This window comes from Podarcis tiliguerta (assembly GCF_965153285.1).
Source record: "Podarcis tiliguerta genome assembly, chromosome: 14".
Lineage (NCBI taxonomy): Eukaryota > Metazoa > Chordata > Lepidosauria > Squamata > Lacertidae > Podarcis > Podarcis tiliguerta.
Window position 1 is genome coordinate 37,444,648 of NC_139547.1, and position 24,702 is coordinate 37,469,349.

The 24,702-nt window shown below is 43.5% G+C and overlaps 1 protein-coding gene and 2 long non-coding RNA genes across 3 annotated transcripts; all 3 read left to right on the plus strand.

The window, feature by feature from the left end:
- Positions 1 to 3,251: 3,251 nt before the first annotated feature.
- On the plus strand, positions 3,252 to 24,473 carry ATP6V0C (ATPase H+ transporting V0 subunit c). The gene is made up of 3 exons (XM_083412484.1): positions 3,252 to 3,789; positions 20,317 to 20,500; positions 23,590 to 24,473. The coding sequence occupies exons 1-3, from the start codon at positions 3,705 to 3,707 to the stop codon at positions 23,792 to 23,794; spliced, it is 474 nt and encodes a 157-aa protein (XP_083268610.1). The 5' UTR covers positions 3,252 to 3,704; the 3' UTR covers positions 23,795 to 24,473.
- LOC310663993 lies at positions 3,815 to 12,076 on the plus strand. The gene is made up of 3 exons (XR_014504725.1): positions 3,815 to 10,369; positions 10,466 to 11,340; positions 11,381 to 12,076. It is a non-coding gene; the product is annotated as an uncharacterized lncRNA (long non-coding RNA).
- LOC310663995 lies at positions 20,507 to 23,014 on the plus strand. The gene is made up of 2 exons (XR_014504727.1): positions 20,507 to 21,198; positions 21,289 to 23,014. It is a non-coding gene; the product is annotated as an uncharacterized lncRNA (long non-coding RNA).
- Positions 24,474 to 24,702: the final 229 nt, after the last annotated feature.

Here is a 24,702-nt window from a genome sequence, read left to right on the forward strand (position 1 = left end):
ACGCACCGCCCCCATGCGACGTCTCAGCCAGTACAGCGCCCGCCACAGTGGGGAGTGTCGGGGCGCACAATGCGCCTCCTCCCCTCGCTAGTATCTGCCCCGGAGCCGCGGCAAAGGTGTAAAAGAGCCACATGCGGCTCCGGAGCCGCGGGTTGCAGACCCCTGGCCTAAGCAATATGAAGCGGTACAGCCCAGCCACAGGTTTAGCACCTTAGTGAGAACTAGAATCTTGTTTAGGCTTATTGTGCTCTCTGCCTGCTTGTATCTTGCCAAGGAGGGAGCATAACTGACCCTCTGCCAGTGTAGTGGGGCTTCTGCTAGAAGTTTGCTATTAATATATAGGAAATACAAATGCACACACACAAATACATGTGTGTGTTTTCTTGTCACACAACATTCACTCCAAAAACCTGTTTTCAGTTCCTAGAGTGACTGATGTATCTAGAACAGGGATGAGGAACCTGTGACCATCCAGATGCTGTTGAATTCCAGGTCCCATCAGCTGCTGAGAAAAATGGCCAATAGTCAGGGATGTTGGGAGTTGTAGTCCAGCAAGATCTGGAGGGCCATAAAATCTCCACCCTTGATGCAGACAGACTGATTCATTAATCTCAGCTCTGAAAATATGGATGCTTTTGTACTGATTGAATTAAAAAAAACACACCCTTCTATCCTGTGGGCTTAGAGCAAGTTTTTAGATAATATAACATGGTCAATAACTATTGCAATCTATATGGGACTCATACTTGAAGGAGTAATTTAGCGTGCACTTTCAGAATAATGACATCCTGCAGCTCCCTAGAAAAACAGTACATAAAGCATATGAGGTACTTCAGTCTACACTAGCAACAGGTACACATTGTAAGGGGAAAGGTGCAGCACTATTTAACCAGGTACAGCTGGGACACGAAAGAGGCTCACCTGCTGCAGATATCAACAAGGTGAAACTAGAACGCACATATAAATAAGTACTGTTAGAGGTTATGCGGACACGGCTGTGCATTATGGACTTCACACATTATAAGGTGTCCTACACAGAAGTCAAGCACGTCACAAGAACTTAACACGCAAACCCTTTGTAAATCATTCCTGAGTTTCGCTCAGTGTTATTATTTATATTAAACATTTATATTCCACCTTTTAGAACCACGTCCTCACAGAATGGATTCCGGCAACAGAAAAAAAGACTATCAAAACAGAATATACAAATTAAAACTTAACACCAGATAAACACCAGAACAGCAGGAGAGATCAAACCAGGGAGGCTTAAATATTTTTTTAAAAAATCTAGAGAGGCCAAAACCTTAACAACAACAACAACAATAACCACCACCAAGAAAGGCTAAGCAGAAGAGGCAGAACCTTAGATCATGTCAAAAAGCATCCACAGATGGAACTTGACAAATATCTCCAGTGAGGATGATCAGAGGTGAAGAATCCAGTGCTTTTTTTCTAGAAAAAGAGGTGCAGGAACTCCCCCCCTTTTTTTACAGACAACCCTAAGTTGTTGAGCTGCTGTTATGCTACAAAGAGGTGCTTTGAACTCAGTGGAACTGAGTTCCAGCTGAAAAAAGCCCTGGAAGAGCCACCACTGAAAAGGCTCTGTCTCTGCACAGGTCATTCGCAGGATGACCAAGGCAGTTTCAGCCTCATAACCAGGTCAGAAACTGGACAGAAATGGAACCAAGTAAAGAAGTATCATCCATGACTGTCTGGAGTTGAGATGCCACCACCTTTTCCAGTGTCACTAAGTTTGATGAATCCAGTTCCCTAGTAAGCATGTTTATGACTGCAGCGTAAAGTGGTCCATTAGGGTTTCCAACTCATCACCAAAAGAGACAATGCAGCACCAAAAAAAGGGGCACATTTACTTAACATTTGCATATTATAATTTATATGTACGGAAGCAGATTTTAAAATCACTGCAACTTAAATAGGTATACTTCTCACTAACCATTCTGAAGAAGACAGTGCCTAAGTGATCTGTGTGCCCGCAGTGTCTGCCACCCACCCAGATGCTCCCAGCTGAAGGACAACTTTAAGGCTCCCTCTCTCCCTTCCTATGGCCATTTTATCTTTATACCAGACATGGACCGGACAGCCCTCTAAATAGAGGATTGTCCTCTGTAAAGCAAGACACAGATACCTTAAGTGCAATCCAATGCATGTCTATTCAAAGGTAAGTCCCACTGATTTTATGAGGACTTTCTCCTCCATAAAGAATTGCAGCATTACAGAACATATTCTTTACAGAGTAATACTTGCAGAGTATTGGAAGAGCGGAGGATGGGGGGGAGGGAATGTTTGCGGTGTATTATACCACAATATTTTATTTGAAATTATTGCTTATTTTGAAGAGCTTCTCTGTTCATTTTATGTATCTGATGAAGCAGATGTAAAGGCTGTAGCTTAGTGGTACAGCATTTGCTTTGCCTGCAGAAGACCCCAGGTTAAAAACCAGAATATTCCATATAAAATGGGCAAACCCCTCTGCTCTGTCTGAAACCCTGGAGAGCTGTTGGCAGTGAATAGAGATACATGGACCAATAGCCTGATTGGAACGAGGCAGCTAAGGCCCTATCATCTCAGGCCCAGGGGCCAAATGTGGCCCTTAAGTCTTCCCTCTCTGGCCCCCTGAACTCTCCCCCAGGCCACCCCCCTCACCAGCCTTGATTTATACATTGAATGGGTTTTGCCTGGCTGGAATGAGTCCTTGAATTCTTATGCATCCCGAGTACAGAGAGGTGCAGAAAGTTCTGTAAAACGGCAAAATTTGCACCCATTGTAAGACTGTGGTTTCATTTCTGGTGAGGAAAACCCACAACCAGGTTATTATTATTTGAGGATCGAGGACGCTACCTCTATCAGGCAGGTAGGCCCATCAACAGCCTGGCGAGAAAAGGGGGCTGGGCTTGTCGCGCTGCCCCCGCCCTTTATGTTAATCAGCGCTGAATCACGCTCACCTGACGGGAGGGGGAACAAATAAACCCCGCCCCTCCACTGACAGAGAGAGCCGAGAAATCCTGAGGGGGCTGAACCACCCGAGCCATTTGCTTCGACGGGAGGGGGGGTCGGCGGAAAGAGACACCCCAAGACCCTGTCTGACATTCCTCTTTCACGAACCCTAAAAAGCAAAATGAAAACCGTCCTCATGATCACAGATCAGCGAAATGACCGCGGAGGAGGAGCAGGAGGTGGTTCCCTATTAAGAGCCCTCCCTTTTTTCCCCTCCCTCTCTCCCTTGGCACATTCCAAGAGAAGGGAGGAGGAGGAGGAGGAGGAGGTGCCCGTCTCGGGCCCACGTGACCCCCGGGCAGCCGCCATTTTGTCCTGCGGTGGCTGGGTATTTAGAGCGAACCGCGAGCGCAGTGGCGGAGCAGCAGCTGCAGGACGAGGAGGAGCGACGGAGCCGGAGAGCGCCGCTGCCAACGCTAACCAACGAGGCCCGCCGTCTTTGCAGCAGCCTCCGCCGCCTGTCAGGACGTTTGAATACCGCTTGGCGGTAGAGGACTAAGCAGCGGCGCTAGAGGACTTAAGGAGCCCCGTCACCCGCCGCCGCCGCCTCTTGTAGCTCACAGCCGCCAGCCCTTCGCCCGGCTCAGCTTGGCGCCGACGTAGCCGTCCTCCTCCACCCCCCTTTCGCTGCTTATTCTTATTTTTTAAAACTCTCCCTCCCCCCGCCGGCTCGGTGCATCTCAGCAGCCATGTCGTCCGCAGCCACCACCGCTCCTCCCGAATATTCCTGCTTCTTCGCCGTCATGGGTGCCTCGGCTGCCATGATCTTCAGCGGTGAGGCTGTGGGGTATTTCCGACGAGGACACACGGGTGGGGCTTGGCGGTGGGTGTTTGGTTGAGGAAGGACGTCATGTGAGGAGGCTGCTGCTGCTGCTGTTGTGTGGCCTTGCGTAACTGGGCTGGGTGTCATCCTGATCGCGGCGGGGGGGGGGGAGGCGCTCGGCTCAGCCAGGGTGGCTCTGCAGCAGTTGGGTGACTTGGTTCCAACCCACCCACTCGCCTCTTTTGCACATCCTGGGAGGAGATCCTGCCGCAAGCGGGGAGGGGGACAAGTGGGGTCGTTATACAGTATTGGGGGGGGGGGTTAGCTTTGCCTTGGCCAAACCCTGAGGCTCTTTCGTGTCTCCATGAGGACATCTCCTGGCTGCCTGTTTTATATATGTGTGTGTGTGTGTGTGTGTGTGTGTGTGTGTGTCTCATTTCTTCCCCACCCCCTCCTATGCCTTAGGGGGAATGGGGGCTTCCATCCCATTTCTCCCAGCACCTTCCTGCTCCTCTTGTGCAATTCTCCACGAAACCGTCTTCCTTGTCCTGCCTTTGGACTTGGGAGAGGCAAGAAAGGCGTGGGCACAGGGAGGTGGCAAGTCTGGCATTACCTCTTTCCTTTTGCCAAGGTGTTTCCCCTCTTCCCTGCCCTACTTGGAGAGGGAATGATCTAGTGTCTCCCCTCCCTCTGCTTTCCAAGGTTGGCACCCCCCCCCTGCAGAAAGCTTGTGGGGTGGTTGGGGAAAGGAAGGAATTATTGGGAGGGGGCAATGAGGGATGTGGTTCCTTGACTCCTTTTTCTTCTCGGGTATGGAGAGTGCCTGCAGGCATGCTGCTGATTATTGGATTTTTCTTTCTTTTTAAGAAAGCTTTCATTTAAAATTAACTGGGGTTCCCTTTGCTTACAACCTGGGAGGGGCAACATGTATTTAGATATTTAATCTGCCAGCTCTATATTGTATCCTGGTCTTCAATGCAAGAGACAGCAGGTGTCCTTCCTTGCTCCAGCCTGCCCCAGTTCCAGGGCTTGGCTTAAGCGGCCTGTCTCTCCTTGTCTTGCTATTCTGTGGCCGCAGGAATGTCCCTGCCCAAGTGATAGGGGAGAGAGGGCAATGCGGGGGCGAAATCCCAGCCCAGCTGGACGTGCTCTGCCTGTCACTTCCGTTGCTTCAGTGTCTACCTTTTTCTTCTTAATTCTCTCCCTTTTTGAAGGTTTTCAGTTCTGCCTTCTGTCGCCCTACTCCTACCAGCTGGCTCATCCGGGGTATTGGCAGGAGAGGGGAGCAGAGGCAAAGAGAAAGAGAAAAAGGAGACTACTGCTGTTTCGGAAAGCAGAGATGCAAAGGGGCAATGAGGGTGACGTCATAGGGGAAGAGTGTCAGCTGCTAGAGGAGCCCCTGGCTGGCCATGTGACTGCAGGGAGGGAGGGGGTTGCATCCTCTGCTTCTTCACTATATGCCATCCAGAGTGCTAAATTAACCTAAACCTAGGTGATTCCATGCAGTCAGTTCATCCAGGCCAGTGAGGCTGGAACATCTTCCATCTTGTACCAAGCAAGCACTCCCACAAGGCAGTCAGATGGATGTGCAGCGCTTGGATTAACTTGCTGTCTGCCGGTTGCAAAATCTGGCTTATCCTTTCTGAGATGTAGTATGCAGCTTGCCCTCCAAAGTCCTATTGGGGTTGCTCTGGAACTGAATTGTTGTTAGAAAAAGACCTGGGTGAAGCTATCTCTACACAAGACTTTCCTGGAGGTGTCATTTTTGAATCTGTATGTTGGCTTATCAACTGAATGCCAGCATATTAAACTGACACACCATTCTGTTTAAGCGGAGAGGACTTGTGAAATGCAAATAACACTCTGCAAGGGCTACCTAAATTTTTAGCATGGTCATACTGAAAGATTCTGTATGGGATGGGAATTGGTGGTTAAAAAATCAGAGTCCTGAATAAATAGCTCTTGATGAATAAGAGTGCTAGCCAGCTGTGACGACAAAACTGTTCTAGTCTCTCAGTTGCAGCTCCTTCCCTTTCACTTCTTTCTCTCAAAACTTGTCCATAGCACTTGTCCAGAAGTCTTTAATTGCTTGATTGACCACTAAACAAAACGAGCTATGTCAGATTGCCTTTAATTCCACTTTATAAAGCACCTACAAATGTAATGTAAATGTTTTTGGAAGAGGAATTTCAAAGTATTGTTACTAATTGAAAAATGCAGACACACTAAACTTTACTGCTTTCCTTAAATGTGTAAGGATAATCTAGCAAGCACTGCTGCTGTTATCTGTAGCCATGTAAAATATGCTTCTCGCTAAACTATTGCTGCTGCTTTTAAGCTTAGTGGGGAGGGGGTCTTGAAGCCCATGTACACATTGCATCAAACTACCAGCATGACTCTAACTAGCCAACTATAAAATTCCTTGTGCTGTAGCAATTGGAAGTAAGTTCCATTAGAGTTGAGCATAACTTGAAAATAATCATCCATATAAGTGAATCTCCTTCCATATAAAGCTCCCCTGAGCTATTGCACACCGGAATAGTTCTAGAGCAGGCTTCCTCAAACTCAGCCCTCCAGCTGTTTTGAGACTACAATTCCCATCATCCCTGACCACTGGTCCTGCTAGCTAGGGATCATGGGAGTTGTAGGCCAAAAACATCTGAAGGGCCGAGGTTGAGGAAGCCTGTTCTAGAGTACCCACTGCATTATTACTATTTAAAAAAATAAAAATGCATAGCTCTTCCTCAAAGGAACTCTAGGCTGTTCTTTATTCTCTCCCATTTTAACAACCCGGAGAAGTAGGTTACACTGACATAGTGACTAGCCCAAGGTTGAAGCTTTATGGTTGAGTGGAGACTTGAACCAGAATCTCCCCAGTACTAGTTAGTCATTCTAACCACTACAATATTCTGGCTCTCATTAAGACAATTGCCTTACCTAGCACACCAGTACTTTCTGACCAAGTTTAGCCACTGATATTGTCTTCAGGAATTATTTTTCTGAAATCAAATGAAATTAGCATATGGGCAAAAGGAAACTTAGCAGTTAATAAATTCCCACTGTACACGAGAAGATTGCTGAACTTAATATGGCTTCCTTAGCAACTTTGTGCAATAGGCTAATTTCTACACACTCCCCCCCCCCAGGGGTGCCAACTTGAATAAAATATTGGGGGGGGGGGAGGTAAGCCCAGCCCCGCATAATCTATCACAGTGGCAGTGTCCATCAACTGGGGGTGGGGTGGGGGGCTTCCTCAAATATTTTATGGTGAGGGATCTTGGCCCCTAGGAATTGGCTCCTCTGCTTCTCCCTGTCATTTATCCAGACATCCAGTTCAAGGGCACATTCTAGCCAAGCAACATTTCCCTGCAGAATAGCTACATACAACTGCCTCTTATCTATTCTGGCAGAGCGTGGGGAACTGGATGGGTTCTGTTCCAGTGGAAACTGGTTGTAGTGGGGTTTCCAAATTGTGTTGCCAGGATCGGTGACTCTGAGAAGGCCAATAACAACCAAAGTTGTCTTGGGAAGATGGCTTGTATACTGTGTTCCTCTCAGCAGTGTGCTGTTCCTGTATAAAGCTGTCTTTTGAATGGGCCCAACAGACCAAGCTGCCCCAGAATCCTTTGAGGTAGATTCCTGACCTGAAATGCAGATGTTCCTAGTGATAACTAAATGTAAGAAGCATTTATATAGGGAAAGGGGTTCGCAGATGGCTAGTCTAGTAGTCTGAATGCATGATATTTCAAAATAGTGTCCCAATTGTAGTCTTTTAAAGCAGCAAATGGAAAACTTGCATTGCAAGCTCATGTTGTCAGTAGCATCCCAAGTTGAGTTGGCTATTGAGTATTGTTCCCTGCATGGGACTAGACCTCTCAACAAAGTAGCAATAAGGTGTGAACAGTTGCTTTGACAGACCTGTTCTAGATCAGATCTGGTCGTTGGCTAAACACCTAGACGTTTTTGTCCTGCTGTGAAAAGCACTGTTGAGAAAGCCTCTGCCAGATAGATGGGTGTGTTCATATGTTGAAAAGTGGTTTGATAGAACTTGCAGATTGAATCAATTTGTGGAAAGGTATTCATGATTAAAACTGTGTTGGACAACCATACATAGTTCTTGGTGGATGTTCTGTTAAATACCCAGACACCTTAACTAGCAGTCTATTAGTGAACTGCAAATGGCACTGAATTCTAATCTTCAGAGAAGCAAGAAGCTAACTTTTCAAAGCCTTCCATTCCAGAGACTTGGATATGCAATGTCTTAAGATGAATGACTTAGTACCTGTTGGTTTGTCATTGAACACTGCCCTGGCACACCTTAAATAAGACACTATGTCTTAGTTCCTCATGAGCTGTGCAAGACCAGTCTAGTACTACTAAGTTCAGGCCTTGTTTTGTGCAAGCCAGCTTGAGACAGAAACCATGTTGTATAAACACCCATATCTTGGTCCTGTACACACTAATTTCTGATGATAGTAAACAGCTTATAAAACTCATTCTGGTCATTGCTGGCTAACCTTGTGATGGTGCTACCTTTCTCCTGCAAGTGCCATCATGACCTTCAAGCATACAACCATATTTTGTGATACTGTACTTATTTGGTGACTGATCTCTAATCACAAGGCTTGTGGGTTTTCCCTGCTTCATTGGATTATCAGATGCTTCTGAGTGTTGTGATTATCTAATATTTCCATGTAACATAGTTAGACTCTATGGCAGAAGGAAATGGGTGACAATAATTTCCAGTGGTTACAAGTACTATATACTGATCCATGTTAACTTCCTACTTGATATAATCTTCCTTGTAATGTGCATCTATCTTTAGAAAGGTGAAACTTGGAATTGCCTGGCTGAGGAGCACATTTCTGCTCCCAATATGGCTAGCTGCACAGCTTTTTTAAAAAAAAAAAATCTCTAAATTGCTCTTTAGCTGGGTGGATCGTGGAGAAGGATAATGAAAGCAAAACTTAATGTATTACAAGAGCTTTCTGGACTGCTTTAAAGAGGCAGAAGCTGTTAAAATGGCTTCTTCTCTTGTAATTTCCTGACCAACAAGATTGTTTGACTAAACTTCACAGTGCTGTTACCAAAAGCGGATTGTTATAAAGCTTAAAAATAGCATTACAGTTAGCATGGACTAGCTTACTAAAGTTGGGTATTGCCAGATGTTCGGATTGGCCATAGACTTGTTAACATCTCATACAGTATTCTAGTACACCAGAAACAAACACATGAGATTGCACGCCACATCTAAATTATTTTATTATTACTTATTAGATTTATATACTGCCCTTCATCACAGGATCTCAGGGCAGTTCACAGAGTAAACATACAAGGTAAAAACACAAGTAGTTAAAACGAACAACAAAATAACACCCCCCCCCCCAAAAAAAACCACCATGTAGAATATTAAGCAACCAAAGGCCTGGTTGAAGATGACATAGGAGTGATCCGCTAGGAACTTCATATAAGCAACCATTAACACTATATGTTATAATCTGGCCATGTCAGGCTGCACTTTAAGAAACTTCTAGAGTTCTGCAGTAGATGAGCATGTCAGTAAAATGTAGTTGCATTTTTTCCAAAACTGAGACAGACAAATGAACATGGATTGCTGTGATCATTGTCCTAATGTGACTGTCACTTTGTCAAGTGTTTCATTCTGCGGTTCTTCAGTTAAACCATCATCCAATATTATGTTGGTCTACAAGTCTCCTTTCCACAGAAATGAGTAAAAGTTTTGTTTTCAGCCCTGGCTGACACAGTTGCATAATAGCTAGTTCCTATTGATGATGAGGTGGTGGTCTTGTGATCCCCAAAATTTGAAGTACTGTAAACTGCAGAATATTTGCAGATCCTGATTGTAACTTGTAAAATGGGTGGAAGGTGTGAAGGCGAATGGATGTCTGACTTTAGCCTCTGGAAGCCCTACAGAATGCTGGCCTTAGCTTTCCCTTGGCTTCCGCGCTACTAAGAGGCCTACTCATAACGTTTTATTTTAAAAAACATCAATGAGGGTTTGTTGGTGTGAATACCAAGTAAGGTGTGCTGAACCAGTCCAAAACACATTTGCTTTTCTGATCTTGACATTAAATGTTCAGATAAGCTTGTAAGCGATAGCCTGCCCTGCCTCCCATTGAGGATCTTTGTGCCAGAGTTAAGATGGTGGAGAATCTTTTTGAAACACAGTGCAATCTTCTCCCAAACTTTGCAAATATCTGCCAATACTAACTTGGATCTTCATGATCCACAGACAGGGAACTGTCTGTTACCACCACTTCAAGTGAGAAGCTAGAGGTGTATTGACTGTTGACAGCAGATCTGCAACACCAGAAAGCCAGCCGGTTAAGTACCTGTGATATTTCAGCTTCTAGCTTTAAAGCACTGCACATGCTTGAATCCCTCTCCCCCACTCTCCAAAAAGAACACCATATGCTCTTTCAGGCATAGGTCCATCATTCACAGTACTTTAAGTGGCTAATTGAAGGCCTCCTCTCCTCTTCTCTCCTCTCTCTGTCTGTTAGTGATCTCCAGACTTGCCTAGCAAAAATGGGATCTCTTGGCTTACTGTTGCTCACAATTTGAATGAAGGTTTGAGTAAAATAAACCTTTGAGTAAAATAAAGGTTTGCCTAAATAAGAACTGATAGAGCCAAGATCTTTTTAAGCTTTTATCTGAATTCCCAAGAAATGAACTGTTTAACACCCAGCTGGGGGTTGGAGGCAGGGAGAGAAAACAGGAAGAGTCCAAAGATGGGCAAACTCATTCTTTGAATGTTTGTGAATGGCAAGTTGCTGTACGTAACCACTGAGAAGTCAAAGGCCGGAATTAAATCTTATTTCTCGGAATGCTTTACCGCTTTTCCTTTGGAGTTTGTGGCATCGCTTTGCAGGTCTAGAATGTATCCTTGTGTTTGCGTCTTCAATCCTGCCTCCTTACCAAACCTCGATGGGTTTGGCACACACACAGGAGAGTCACCCTGAACGCAGCCAGATCCCCCTGTCCTGAGGATTTACCTCCTCGGGTTTTGAGGTTCCCAGAGCCCTAGCGTGACCTCATTATGCCTCACAAAGTTCAGGATCTCCCCGGAGACTTGATCCTGCACTCCTTCAAATGGCAAGAGGAAGTTGCAGAGTGCTTTTCATTTTGGGTGGGGCACAAGTCATGGTGTGCTAGTACGCCACATTCTGGCAGAATTAAGAAAAAATTACCTTAAATCTGTAAGTAAGTAAATTTGTGGCCATGAGGACACATCTTAGTCAAGTCTCTAGAAACAGGTTCTCAGTCCTATGGGTAGAATAGCAGTTGACTATGGTGGGGCAAGTGGGAGGGGGAAGGAGGTTGACTGCTATGTTAGCAGATCTTTATGCTACAAAATCCTGCTCAGGTTTTTCCAACAGCAATTAAGTGTACATAGCAGGCAAATAAAACTTCAACTTTGTAATGCTAGGAAATGCCAGCTGCAAAACCCACAACAGAAGCTTTTAAGTTGATGGATGAGCGTATATGTTATGAAGTGTATGATATGCCTACATCCTTTTTGTGTTGCTATGTCTTCATTTGTATGGAAGTGTTCTCTTTAATTTGCAGAAATGACTCTAGACTTGCTTGCTACCTTGATGGATTTCTCCCAGTATGTAGAATTCATGCTAGAAAACAGGGTTTCTTCCTGTAATTACAAGCTTTTTTCTAACTAGACTAGAGCAATGAAAAAAATATTAGGTTTGCTAGAAAGCTACTATATTGCAAATCCATTTCCAAATAGCAAGAGGCTTGGCTTCTAATTTAGAAACCTGTACTAGGGCTGAACTGATAAAATGTAACTGGATTATGTACTCCAATAAAAATTAAGGAAGACTTGTATTTGTATGTTACCAACCTTCCTTAGACCTGAGCAGGCCACTTAAATATTTTCACATGGCTTGTTCATACGTCCCAGTTAAAGCCATTTCTGTCCAGTTCCTCATCTTAGAGCTCTGCAAGATTTCTGACAGTTTTTCAATCTAAGGTACCTAGCTGACCTCCATGTTAACTCTTGGTGCAAGAAGGTTTTCCCTCATTCAGATTTGTATTAGTGTAGTCCTCCTAACTATTGTGGCAAGGATATGCTCTGCTTGAACATGAAGAAGATTATCTCCTACATCTGTTGTTATATGGACTCTTGACCAAAGGCTGACTGTCGAATCAAGGAGAATGAAGTGACTAAATCATTTGCCTTTATCTTGTCAGCACTTTCTAGATTATGCTAATAATTCTTGATTAAAATGAAGATTCTGTTGCAGTGGGACTTTGACTTTTAAAGAACCTCTAACTTGAGACTGCTACTGAAAACACTTAACTAAAGTATCTTCCTTCTCAAGCAAGTTAGAGGTTCTGAAAGTAGCAGCTGGTTTTGTGACAAAACTAACAAGGCTGTGTCTTAATTCTTTAATCCTTCTATAGATCACAAACTTCCTGGCATTCATGCAATATTCCACCAAAATCAATATTCCTGCATGAAAGCTGTACATGGCTTTACACCATGTGCCATTAAATATATTATCAGAGCAGTGGCTACTAGAACAACTAAGCAGTTGTTTGGAAGCCTCCATTATAAAACCACAACTTCACATACTTCATCAACAAAGCTTTAGCAACTCTGTGCAGCAAAGACTGGGCAAGCATTCAAAACTATTCTCATGGTCATGGTATGCACTGTATAATTAAAATGCAAGCCTCTGAGAGGAAAAGGTGGATTCTACAACCTGTGTAAGATTCACTGTGTCCACTTGCACAATTTTTTTTTTCCAGTTTCAGATAAGCAAAGAGTTATTTAGGACAGAGTTGTTCAGCTGTTACTGTGCCTAGCTAAATTCTGCCAGTTGCACTTCTCTTGTGACTATCATCATTTGCGTGCTTAGTAATAAAATTTCTACAGCCAATTTTTATAGCAGTGCATCTTCCAACAGGATTATCCGATGTCTGAAAAGCGGAAGTTGCTTGGCCTTAGCCACCCTTTTCAAGGTTCCTTTCCTGAACAAGTTAACTTGGATCCTAAATGGCTCCTTTGTGTAAAGGATGGAGCAATTTTTGCCAACCTCAACTGCAGCCCCCCCCCCCCCCCCAGCCCAAAAAATTTTCAAACCATTCCCTGGGAGCAGAGTCTTGGGGTGATATAAAGGCAAGGGGGGAACGGGAAATGCTTTTTGGTGAACATAAACCCTATTCCATTCATAGTGTTTTTAATACAGCACTGTTAAGGTACATAGACTTTAGCAGAATACCTTGAATAAGAGTCCCTAATCCAAGCAAGTTATAACCTAGTGTGACCTTGCAGCCTCCATTCACAACATATCTGTGTTACTATGCATTTGTCTGCTAAACAGTCTGTATGGTGTCACCTTCTCACCATCAAAAACCAATAAACCTGGGTCCATAGAGCTATTAATCAAGACTTCTAGCTTCTCCAGCACACCTGTTCAGCAAGTATAGATTTAGAAGATGGTAACAAGTCCATAAGACTAGTCATATATTTTTGCAAAACTCTTGGCTGACATTTACCTGGACGTATGGAGGATTAATTACTTCCGTTCAGGGTTCAAAATTAGCAGGGCACCAGGCGCATATCTCCATTTGTGAGCGCCTCAAACACTGCTTTCATTGCTACTGTGAGTGGCAGAATCTGGATTTATTAGAGTAATGGCTAATTTGGTGCATGCTGTGGGCAGCCTTTCTGTACTTTTGATTGGGACACTAGCCCAGTTAACATCACAATAAATGATGGGTTGGGGCAATTGAGGGGGGAAACCACAAGCTTGTGTTCAGATGAAACAACAAGGCTGACTTGCTTCATCCACCATACAACAGAAGTAGGGAGGACCATAGCAGAACTTTTGAACAACATGCACAATAGGGTTTTTAAAAATATCTTCTGAACCTGATGTTAATAGTCTAATATGATTGTAATAGTATGATCCTAACTATGTCAGTAGTGAGGGGAGAGAGATTGTGTTGGCCAGCAGGTAATGGTTTTTTCTACCCTCCAGCCAGCAGGTAATGGTTTTTTCTACCCTCCAGCCCTAGGAGTCTTAATAAGAGCTGTATCCAGAGGGAGGAGAGAGGAGAACTTTTTGCCATTGGGGTGGTTGGTTTCACCTGTGCTGCTACACCTCCAGCCTGAGGAACCTTCAGAAAGGAGATGCTGCCATGGGCATTATATGTATACATATCTTAATGAGCAGAATAGAGTGAAAGTTTGAGTCACGGGGTGTGGGGAGTGTGTATGGGAACCTTGCAGTGCTTAGTTTATTTTTTGGCTGCTATTTGTTGTTAATATTGTTTTATAGATTATAAATGCTGAATTGATTTGTTAGTCATAGAATAGGACCTTTGCTTTAATTGTGACGATCTTTTCTTGTTGTGGCTTTGTTAACGGTTGTTGTTTCACTGATGATTTGTTAATTATTCCACATGATTTGTACTGTATTTCTGATGTACTGTTGTGTTTTATCATGTTATTTGTAAGCCGCCATGGGATTCATTTGAATGAAAAGTGGCATAGAAATATAATTAATCAAATCAGTCAAAATCAAATATGTCAAATGCTTACATAGTAATGAATGCAAGAGAGTCATTCTAATCCAACAAGCTGTTGCTGTAGCTCATTATCATAGGGTAGATCAACTTAAAGCAAGCTTACAGCTTCAAATTAAAAGAATGCACACTGATTGCTTGATGACACTGGTAAGAATGGTTTCAGTATTTTTTTATTCCTGTCAAATGAGTCTTGCTAGATCAAATCAAGGGTCTGTGTAGCCCAGCATCTCTCTGACAGTAGCTAATCAAATACCTCTGGGAAATAAGCAGATAACAGAACCAACACTCCCCTGTTGTGTGTCCCCAACATCTCGTATTGAGGGTTAATGCTACCTGTTTAAATGTTTGTTTGCATACCAGGATGCAAATAGCTATCACTATTAAGGGATTTATTTCCCAAGCAGCAATCTCCAGTACCAACTGACTGTAAAGCAGAGGTTTGAAAAGTCAGTTTGATAATGGAAAAAGTATTCTGTTCAAAGGGTGGGGGGGGGATATTATCAAACATACGTAAGTGTCTAAAGTAGCCCCCTGGATCCTTCCCAAAATTTGTTAAAAATTTAAAACAATATTACTATTTTGAAAGATGCACGATGTATTGCTTATGTAACAGGAAACCTGCATTTTTTTCAAGCAGTATGTGTGCAAAAATACACCTGTTGTGGGGAGGGAATTGCTTCATTGCACTAGTAAAGATCTTCATGTCATTTCACTTCTATTGATGCTCAATTACAGATAACTTATTTACCCACCAACAATCTGGTACTTCAACTAGTTGCTCTAATTTAATGTCCAGAAGCAAGTTTGTCCAGTGAGATGGGAAGTGTTCTTGGTGATTAGGTGGTCACAATATTCACAATTTGAGAAGCGAACAAAGGTGGTGGTTAGATGACACTTGGATAAAATTTTAAATCATCCAGTGGGTTCAGACTTCTGCCAAAGCTACCACCTTGTAGAGTGGGTTTTCTGGATCCCTGTGTGTATGCCTAAAACGGGATTCTTTCCCCCCCACCCCAGCAAAGGTGTCTCTGAGATATATCAGGGAACAGGCAGACACAGACCAGCAAAGGGTGGGGGGGAAAGAATCCCGTTTTAGGCATACACACAGGGATCCAGAAAACCCACTCTACACCACCTGAATCCCAATAATAAATTGTAGATTCCTAAGAAATAGAGGAAAACAATAGAATGGGAAAAACCAGAGATTTGTTCAAGAAATTTGGAGATCTGAAAGGAACATTTCATACAAAGATTACCATAATAAAGGACAAAAGTGTTAAGGACCTAACGGAAGCAGAAGACATCAAGAAGAGGTGGCAAGAATACTCAGAGGAAATCTACCAGAAAGATATGTACCGTATTTTTCACTCTATAAGACGCACCAGACCACAAGACGCACCTAGTTTTTGGAGGAGGAAAACAAGAAAAAAAAAAATTCTGAATCTCAGAAGCCAGAACAGCAAGAGGGATTGCTGCACAGTGAAAGCAGCAATCCCTCTTGCTGTTCTGGCTTCTGGGATAGCTGTGCAGCCTGCATTCGCTCCATAAGACGCACACACATTCCCCCTTACTTTTTAGGAGGGAAAAAGTGATTCTTATAGAGCAAAAAATATGGTATGTCTCGTACACTGCAGGTAGTGTGGTTGCTGACCTTGAGCCAGCCATCCTGGAGAGTGAAGTCAAATGGGCCTTAGAAAGCACTGCTAATAACAAGGCCAGTGGAAGTGATGATATTCCAGCTGAACTATTTAAAATTTTAAAAGATGATGCTGTTAAGGTGCTAGACTCAATATGCCAGCAAGTTTGGAAAACTCAGCAGTGGCCAGAAGATTGGAGAAGATCAAACTACATCCCAATCCCAAAGAAAGCTCCAACTACCACAATATTGCACTCATTTCACACTCTAGCAAGGTTATGCTTAAAATTTTACAAGGCAGGCTTAAGCAGTATGTGGACCGAGAACTCCCGGAAGTGCAAGCTGGATTTCGAAGGGGAAGAGGAACCAGAGACCAAATTGCAAACATGCGCTGGATTATGGAGAAAGCTAGAGAGTTCCAGAAAAACATCTGCTTCTGCCTCATTGACTATGCAAAAGCATATGACTGTGTCAACGACAGCAAACTATGGCAAGTTCTTAAAGAAATGGGAGTGCTTGATCACTTCATCTGTCTTCTGAGAAATTAAGAAATTAAGATTGCTGGAAGAAATATCAACAACCTCAGATATGCATATGACACAACCTTGATGGCAGAAAGTGAGAAGGAATTAAATAACCTGTTAATGAGGGTGAAAGAGAAGAGCGCAAAATATGGTCTGAAGCTCAACAGAAAAAAACCTAAGATCATGGCCATTGGTCCCATCACTTCCTGGCAAATAGAAGGGGAAGAAATGGAGGCAGCGAGAGATTTTACTTTCTTGGGCTCCATGATCACTGCAGATGGTGACAGCAGTTACAAAATTAAAATACGCCTGCTTCTTGGGAGGAAAGCAATGACAAACCTAGACAACATCTTAAAAAGCAGAGACATCACCTTGCCAACAAAAGTCCGTATAGTTGAAGCTATGGTTTTCCCAGTAGTGATGTATGGAAGTGAGAGCTAGACCATAAAGAAGGCTGATCGCCAAAGAATTGATTCTTTTGAATTATGATGTTGGAGGAGACTCTTGAGAGTCCCATGGACTGCAAGATGATCAAACCTATCCATTCTTAAGGAAATCAGCCTGGAGTGCTCACTGGAAGGACAGATCCTGAAGCTGAGGCTCCAATACTTTGGTCACCTCATGATAAGAGAAGACTCCTTGGAAAAGACCCTGATGTTGGGAAAGATTGAGGGCACAAGGAGAAGGGGACGACAGAGGATGAGATGGTTGGACAGTGTTCTTGAATCTACCAGCATGAGTTTGACCAAACTGTGAGAGACAGTGGAAGACAGGAGTGCCTGGTGTGCTCTGGTCCATGGGGTCACAAAGAGTCGGACACAACTAAACGGCTAAACAACAACTAGACAACCATCAAATTGGTTGTTTCACATATAGCATTGCAAACGTATCTAGTAGATATTTGACTAGGTTTTGAGAGATTTAGTTATGGGGCTAACATGCTTTTGCTTATACAGTGGTACCTCAGGTTACATACGCTTCAGATTACAGACTCTGTTAACCCAGAAATAGTACCTAAGGTTAAGAACTTTGCTTCAGGATGAGAACAGAAATCGTGCTCTGGCGGCACGGCGGCAGCGGGAGGCCCCACTAGCTAAAGTGGTGCTTTAGGCTAAGAACAGACCTCTGGAACAAATTAAGTACTTAACCCGAGGTACCACTGTATTTATTACAAACCTAGTTCTACAACTCATATTTAAAATTATATTTAAAAAGAAATCAATTTGCTTCCATTAAAAAAAAATAATCCAGCCTGCTTGCTGCTTTTGCTTGCCATAGCCTATCCACACTACCATGGGATAATGCTCAGGCTGGTGGTGGCGAAGACAACAGCCAACCTCTCAGCCTTGTCTCTGGCCAGTTGTAATAAGTCCAGTGGACAAGGCTTGAATAGATGCCTGTGGTATTGGCTCATGAATGTGACGTAGAAGGATGAGGCTGTCCAGTGGTGGTTGTCCATTTCTCTTGGCTACACACACAGGCAAGGAATGCTAGCTAGCCTTGCCATTCAGAAAGCTGAGTGCCAAGCAGCAAAACAGGGCAGTAGTCCTGTGGCATGAGTTTTCTGCAAGCGTGGTGCCACCATGCCTTTTTTTAGTGAGTAAAGAGAACTGAAACATTCCCTAGCTGATTTTCTATGCTTGTGAAAGTGTCTGAACAGACGCTTCCTAACATAAGGCGGCCACAAACACCACTGACACTTAACTGTTGCCAACACCACCTTTCCAAAGGAGAGTTTTATGGTAGGGAAGAGCCAAGTGCTGCACTATCCCAGGAAAGTGTCATGTAAACATGCTGATGGCTTAATTAAGGCTTAACTTACAGCCAATAAACAAACTGATACCTAGCAACCTTACTACAGGTTTGAGGTTTGAGAACTTTGCTCCATTATATAGTTATTTATGCAGGTGAAAACTACTTAAAAGCAAAGCATTGCAATTAAGACTGGACTTTAAAATTTCTGCATTCCTGGGATGAGCCTCGAGAAGAATAGCCTTACTGCAATCTGGCAGTGCAAAAACTACAACTGCCATAACATGTTGCTATCTTTATTTTAGTTCCTCCTTTCTGATTTTCCTTTGACGTAGATAGTTTCGGTACATCAGAGAAGCACAGATGAGCTACATTAGATCAGCTTAAGGTGATGTACTAGATTTAGTTGCATTTGTGGTACATGGCTCAGAGGCTCCATTGGTGATGCAGGATTAAATCAGCCAGCTCTAGTGATGAAGCCATTTTGGCACAGAGTAATGTAGGTGGGACGCAGGTGGTGCTGTGGTCTCAACCACTGAGCCTAGGGCTTGCCGATCAGAAGGTCGGCAGTTCAAATCCCTGCGACGGGGTGAGCTCCCGTTGTTTGGTCCCAGCTCCTGCCAACCTATCAGTTCGAAAGCACACACAGTGCAAGTGTGCAAGTAGATAAATAGGTACTGCTCCGGCGGGAAGGTAAACGGCATTTCTATGCACTGCTCTGGTTTCGTCAGAAGCAGCTTAGTCATGCTGGCCACATGACCCAGAAAAACTGTCTGCAGACAAACGTCGGCTCCCTCTGCCAGTAAAGCGAGTTGAGCGCCACAACCCCAGAGTCGTTTGCAACTGAACTTAACTGTCAGGGGTCCTTTACCTTTACCTTTAATGTAATTGCAGCACCCTGAATCCATGGGCTCAGGAACAGGGGCAAAACACTACTGTAAAGTGACAATCTATCTAAAAAGTCCTGAAGCCATTTAATGCTTTAGCACCAGCAAGTGTCTCAAGTGAAACTTGTCATCCTTTTATCTAGGAGGATACTGTGTAACTTTCTACCTTAAAATAGGTTCTTAGGACTGAATGTGGGGGGCTTTGTATTTTCTGGGGAAGGGGGTGTCAAGTGGCTACAGACGTTCACCTAAAAATAACAGGTTGCATTGACCTAAGTTGGTGGGGGACACGGAAACTGAGACCATGTTGTAAAACACTTAGATGCTGCTATTCAGTGCTTCCAGTGCTGCATCAAGAATGTTGGTTGTCCTCATGCCTTGAGTGAAGGCATGTGTCCATCTGGGGATCATAGTTAAACCCTAGATCAGGCATAGGCAAACTCACCCCTCCAAATGTTTTGGGACTACAACTCCCATCATCCCTAGCTAACAGGACCAGTGGTCAGGGATGATGGGAATTGTAGTCCCAAAACATCTGGAGGGCCAAGTTTGCCTATGCCTGCCCTAGATTGTAATCAGCCAACCTGGGCAGTGGCTAAAACATATAGTCTTGTTGCTGTTTGCACAATAACTCTTGACACTATGCTTTGTCTACCGTTTCTACTTCTAATCTACTGCGGGTGGCCCCTAAATTAGAAACAAATATCTTAGTCACAGTGTGTGGATAATATAGTATTGTGGTCTCTCTGAAACCTTGCTTGGCACGTTGTACAGCAAGCCTGACTTGAAACTTGTGAAGCTACATTGCTGCTCAAGGCACACAACAGGTCCTGTTAAAAAGCTGCTGATGGACTACATGGTCAGAAGTTTAGAATTTTTTAAGATACTATTTGTAAAATAGTACTGTGCTCTCTGTATTGCTTGCATGGGTATTCTTTGTTACTTGAAATTAGAAATCAGTTTAAAAATTGTATTGTATGACATTCATACCCTCAGTGTGATTTTGTATTTTATTCAAATTATATTTTTGCATGTTAACCAAAGTCCAAGATAATTTTACATTGTGCTGATTTCTGTGCCAATATTTTCCTTCGTTCTTTTGTATTAAAAGGGTACAGTAAGCTTGGCAAGACTCACCTCTGGCTTTTCTCTTCTTCCTTCCAGCATTGGGAGCTGCCTATGGCACAGCAAAGAGCGGCACAGGCATTGCAGCCATGTCTGTTATGCGGCCAGAGCTGATCATGAAGTCAATCATTCCTGTTGTCATGGCGGGTATTATAGCAATCTACGGCTTGGTAGTGGCAGTCCTTATTGCCAATTCCATCACAGTTGGAATTACACTGTACAAGTAAGTTTTCTTTTTGAGTCCTCTGCATTGCGAGCTGTGCTGAAATTTAAAAGAAACACTGAAATGGCCAGTTGACATGTCAGCTGCAGGTTTTTCAGTGGCTCTGTAGTACAGGGGTCAGCAAGGCTCAAGCAGCCTGGGCTGCTTCACTCCCCTGGAGATCTCTCCGCAGGCCAGATCGCGCGTGTGTGCGATCCGGCGCGGAGGAGGCGTGTGCATGCACATGTGCAAACACTATTTCAGGAGCTTCCTGCAGCCAATAGAAAGCCCCGCCAGCACCGCAGAAGTGAGTCCCTGTGCCGCGCTGTGCCGGTTTAGTGCAGCACGCAGGGACTTGCCAAGTGAGCGGCAGGGTTCGGGGCCGGCTCGGGGGCCGGTTAAACTACCCCCATGGGCCGTATCTGGCTCCCAGAACTTAGGTTGCCAACCTCTGCAGTGTAGCATGTGGGAGTACATCTGTAGTAGAATCCTCTTCTCAGTTCCTTTAAGGTGCAAAAGAGCAAGACAGTTCTTTATGCAAATGATAACCCTTATTGGTTATGTTGCCATGCTTGGCTAATGATAGCGCCATTTCGAAAACGGTTGCCATGTAATGTTTGGCAGCACTTGCTATGTGCTACTCATAGCTGTTCAAAACCTGTGGGATCCCATTTGCTAAAGGCCCCAGCTATTTCCAGGTATGTCCTTGTAGGGCAGTGGTGTCCAAATGGGGACAGCACAACAGGCTAGGTTATTTATTTTTTTAGGATTGAAGTTGTTGAGTTTTTTTAAGGGTTAAAGTTGTTGAGGTTTTTTTTAGGATTTTACCCCAGGAAATTAACTGCCACAGGGGCCGGATTAAACCGACCAGCGGGCCGGATTAGGCCCCCGAAACGACTTTGGACATGCATGTTGTAGGGTATACTCAACACACAGAAGCATTGCTTCAAAATCAACCCATCTTGTTCATATTGAGCCTGGATCAAGTTTGTATAAGTACAGTCAAAACTGCAAGCTCAAGGAAACACTGGGCTTTATGTGCTTAAAATGGTCTATCATTACTTAATATAGAGTCCCTCTGCTTTGAGACTTAAGCTCTAGCATTGTGATAGAAAGGTGTTCAGCCAGCTGCATTCAATTGTCAAATGCCTTCTGGTAATGACTAGGATAAAAGGTATTATTTCCAGCATGCTGGGGCGGTGGGGAGATTTTTTCTGAACATCAAGCCCTCGTGTAATAATACTGCAAACTGTTTCAATTTTAGCTTTTCATACAGCATGTTAAGGCTATTGTTGAAACAATAGTATGAGGCCCCCTCTCTTGATCTGCAGAACTGATTGCTCATTTGAGCCAACTGGGCTGAAGTGGGTTTTGAAAGCTTGAGGGGCTTTTCTAACGAACTCCCCCCCCCCCCCGCAAAGTCTTCAAACCAGATAAGGCAAAATACTTTAATATGTAATAACTCTGACATGTGGTGCAGTAGTGAAGCACTGAATTATTCAGTGATGCTTAATTTGAAGCATGTCTGTAAACCAATCTCTTGCTGCTATGCTAGACTTAAACAGGCACGGATCCTTGCATTATGTACCTAGAATAAGCTGAAACCCAATCTTTGTTAAACTTTCATGAGAAGTTGTAGCAAGCCTGTGACTCCTACAGGGCATACCTGCCCTGTAAGGAAATAATCAGCCATGAGTGCATTGTCTACTATAGTTTGTTTTAACTGTGGCTCATTACTAGAACAATAGAACTAAGATTAATAGGAACTGATGAGATCATGTAAGAACCTGCATGTAGTAGCTGATGGCTATCTGGATGTCTAGTTAATAATCCATCCTAAGAAAGTTATTAATAACTTGCCGATAACAATTATGAATGAAGAACTTTATTGCTAACAAAGCAAAATGAAACAAACAAAAATATTTGCACCAATTTTGTTACTTATTCCGTATCCATCCATTTTGGGCTCTTGACTTTTCCTTCAGGGTTTTCCCTCTTGGGCTTTGGGTTGTCACTGTTGAAGATCTGCAGACTCAGATGCAGGCTATTCCAAGGGACTTGGTTCTCTAGCATAAGATCCAGACTTTAAAGCAAAGCTTGCTTTTGTTAGGAACTCCTGAAAGTAGTGAAAAAGTAGCCGCAGAGCAGTCTCCAGAGTCTATACAGTGGTACCTCGGTTTATGAACTTAATCCATTCCAGAAGTCCATTCCTAAAGCGAGGCGCGCTTTCCCTAATGAGGCCTCCTGCTGCCAGTGCCCTTCTACCATTCAGATTCTGTTCTTAGACCGAGGTAAAGTTCGCAAGCCGGGACACTATTTCCGGTTTGTGGAGTTCGTAAACCGAATCATTTGTAAAACAGGACTGTTCTTAAACTGAGGTACCACTGTATAAGCTAATTGTGGGCTACCTTGCCCTTTGCTTTTCAAAGGGGCAGAAAATCGGAACCTCCTGCAACTAAAATGGGTCCGCGTGGCAACAACTGTGAATGGCTCAAAATACCCCTTTTACATTATTTATTAAATTTATATCCTGCCGCTCCTCCCAAAGGAATCCAGGACCACAAACAACAGAGCAGCAAAACAATGCAATTAAAAAACAAAGGATTGTGTCTAGTTAAGTTCAACTCAAGAGTTGTTGCAGCGGAATTAATGGGCCTAATTTAATCATGCCCATTTTCGTTAGGTTTACTCTGAGGAGAAATTAGTTTGATAGGACAGGGTGCCAATTAAAACCATTTAAAATCTCATATCCCCACAGTTTAATAGTTAACTAATAATTAGCATGAAGGTGGTCTTTGCAGTCCTGTTAGACATGGTTACTTGAAACTGTTTAGCTGACTTCTTAACAATGCTCTTAACTGAGCTGATTTAGAATAGGAGGAAAAACTGCTTATCACTGCACAGCAGCCATAACTTGGGCAGAATCTTATTAAGGCAGAATGCTTGCATAGTCTTAGGAATGCTGATTTGGCCGAAAAGGCTTTCCAGGAAATTTCTGAATGGGTTTGACTTGCCATTCCTAGAAGAACAGTACTAAGCTGTCTCAATGTGATTGGAGGTGTGTGTTTTTTTGCTGCTAAACTTTTGTCCCCCTTGTCCTTCCCCTGCAGGAGCTTCCTTCAGCTGGGCGCTGGTCTGAGCGTAGGCCTCAGCGGGCTGGCTGCCGGCTTCGCCATCGGCATTGTGGGTGACGCAGGCGTACGGGGGACGGCACAACAGCCTAGGTTATTTGTGGGCATGATCCTGATCTTGATCTTTGCTGAAGTCTTGGGTCTCTATGGCCTCATTGTTGCCCTTATCCTTTCCACAAAGTAAAATTGAAAAATCAGAGTATGATGTGTTTAAAAAAAAAAGTTGAAAAAACAAACAAAACTAATCTCCAGAATGAAAATGGTCTCTCCACAATGTGTACAGTTGTCATCAGTTTGGTAGTTGATCTCTTGTAAATGCGCAATGTATGTTAGTGACTCGTCTGTCTTGTGTGTACTTCAATATTAAACAGAATGAGCTGCCTCAAGCCCTCTAGGCAAGGCTTGGGGAAGCTCATGTGCAGTTTTCCATCCATTCTGCCATTAGAGTACTTTATGTATAAATATGAACTAGAAATGGTAACTTTTTTCTCTTCACTGGATGTTTTATTTATAAGACTTGACATGTTCATACATATGGAGCAAGAGTTTTCAATTTCCCATGCTTATATATATTAATCTCATATATAGGTAGATTAATACACTGTGGGGTTAATTGTAAGTGCAGAGAAATCCTTGGATGTAATTTGAATCTCAAAAGATTGCTGTCGTGTCCTGGTATTGGAGTGTGAGACTGTTTGTGTTTATACAAATAACAGCAAAATGTCAGACACTCCTGTGTTCCCAGTAGTAAAAATAAAAATAAAAAATCTGTATGCTCCGGCATCAAAGTTGTGCACCCAGTGTTGGGTTTCGCAGTTATACGTTTCCAGATAATAAAATTTCCTCCACTACATCATTGTAAAGAGGTGTGTCTTTGTGTGGTTTGTCTGAAATGCAGGCTTTTGAAACACTGACTCCACCTAACCCTCTGTTTGTAAATGCAAGGACACCTTAAAAACCGCCTGGAGGTCAATAAACTAGTCTTGATTTCCTATTGGCACCCTAGTTCCTTATGCATATTTTTGGGGAGTATGGCTGTACTTGTTCCTGTTTGCTTTTTTGGTGCTAGGCATAATCCACTTTGTACTATGG

Coding starts and splice junctions, on each gene's coding strand:
- ATP6V0C (XM_083412484.1), top strand. CDS start 3,705: ATGTCGTCCGCAGCCACCACCGCTCCTCCCGAATATTCCTGCTTCTTC. Junction 3,790..20,316: donor GGCTGCCATGATCTTCAGCG/GTGAGGCTGTGG, acceptor TCTTCCTTCCAG/CATTGGGAGCTGCCTATGGC. Junction 20,501..23,589: donor GTTGGAATTACACTGTACAA/GTAAGTTTTCTT, acceptor CTTCCCCTGCAG/GAGCTTCCTTCAGCTGGGCG.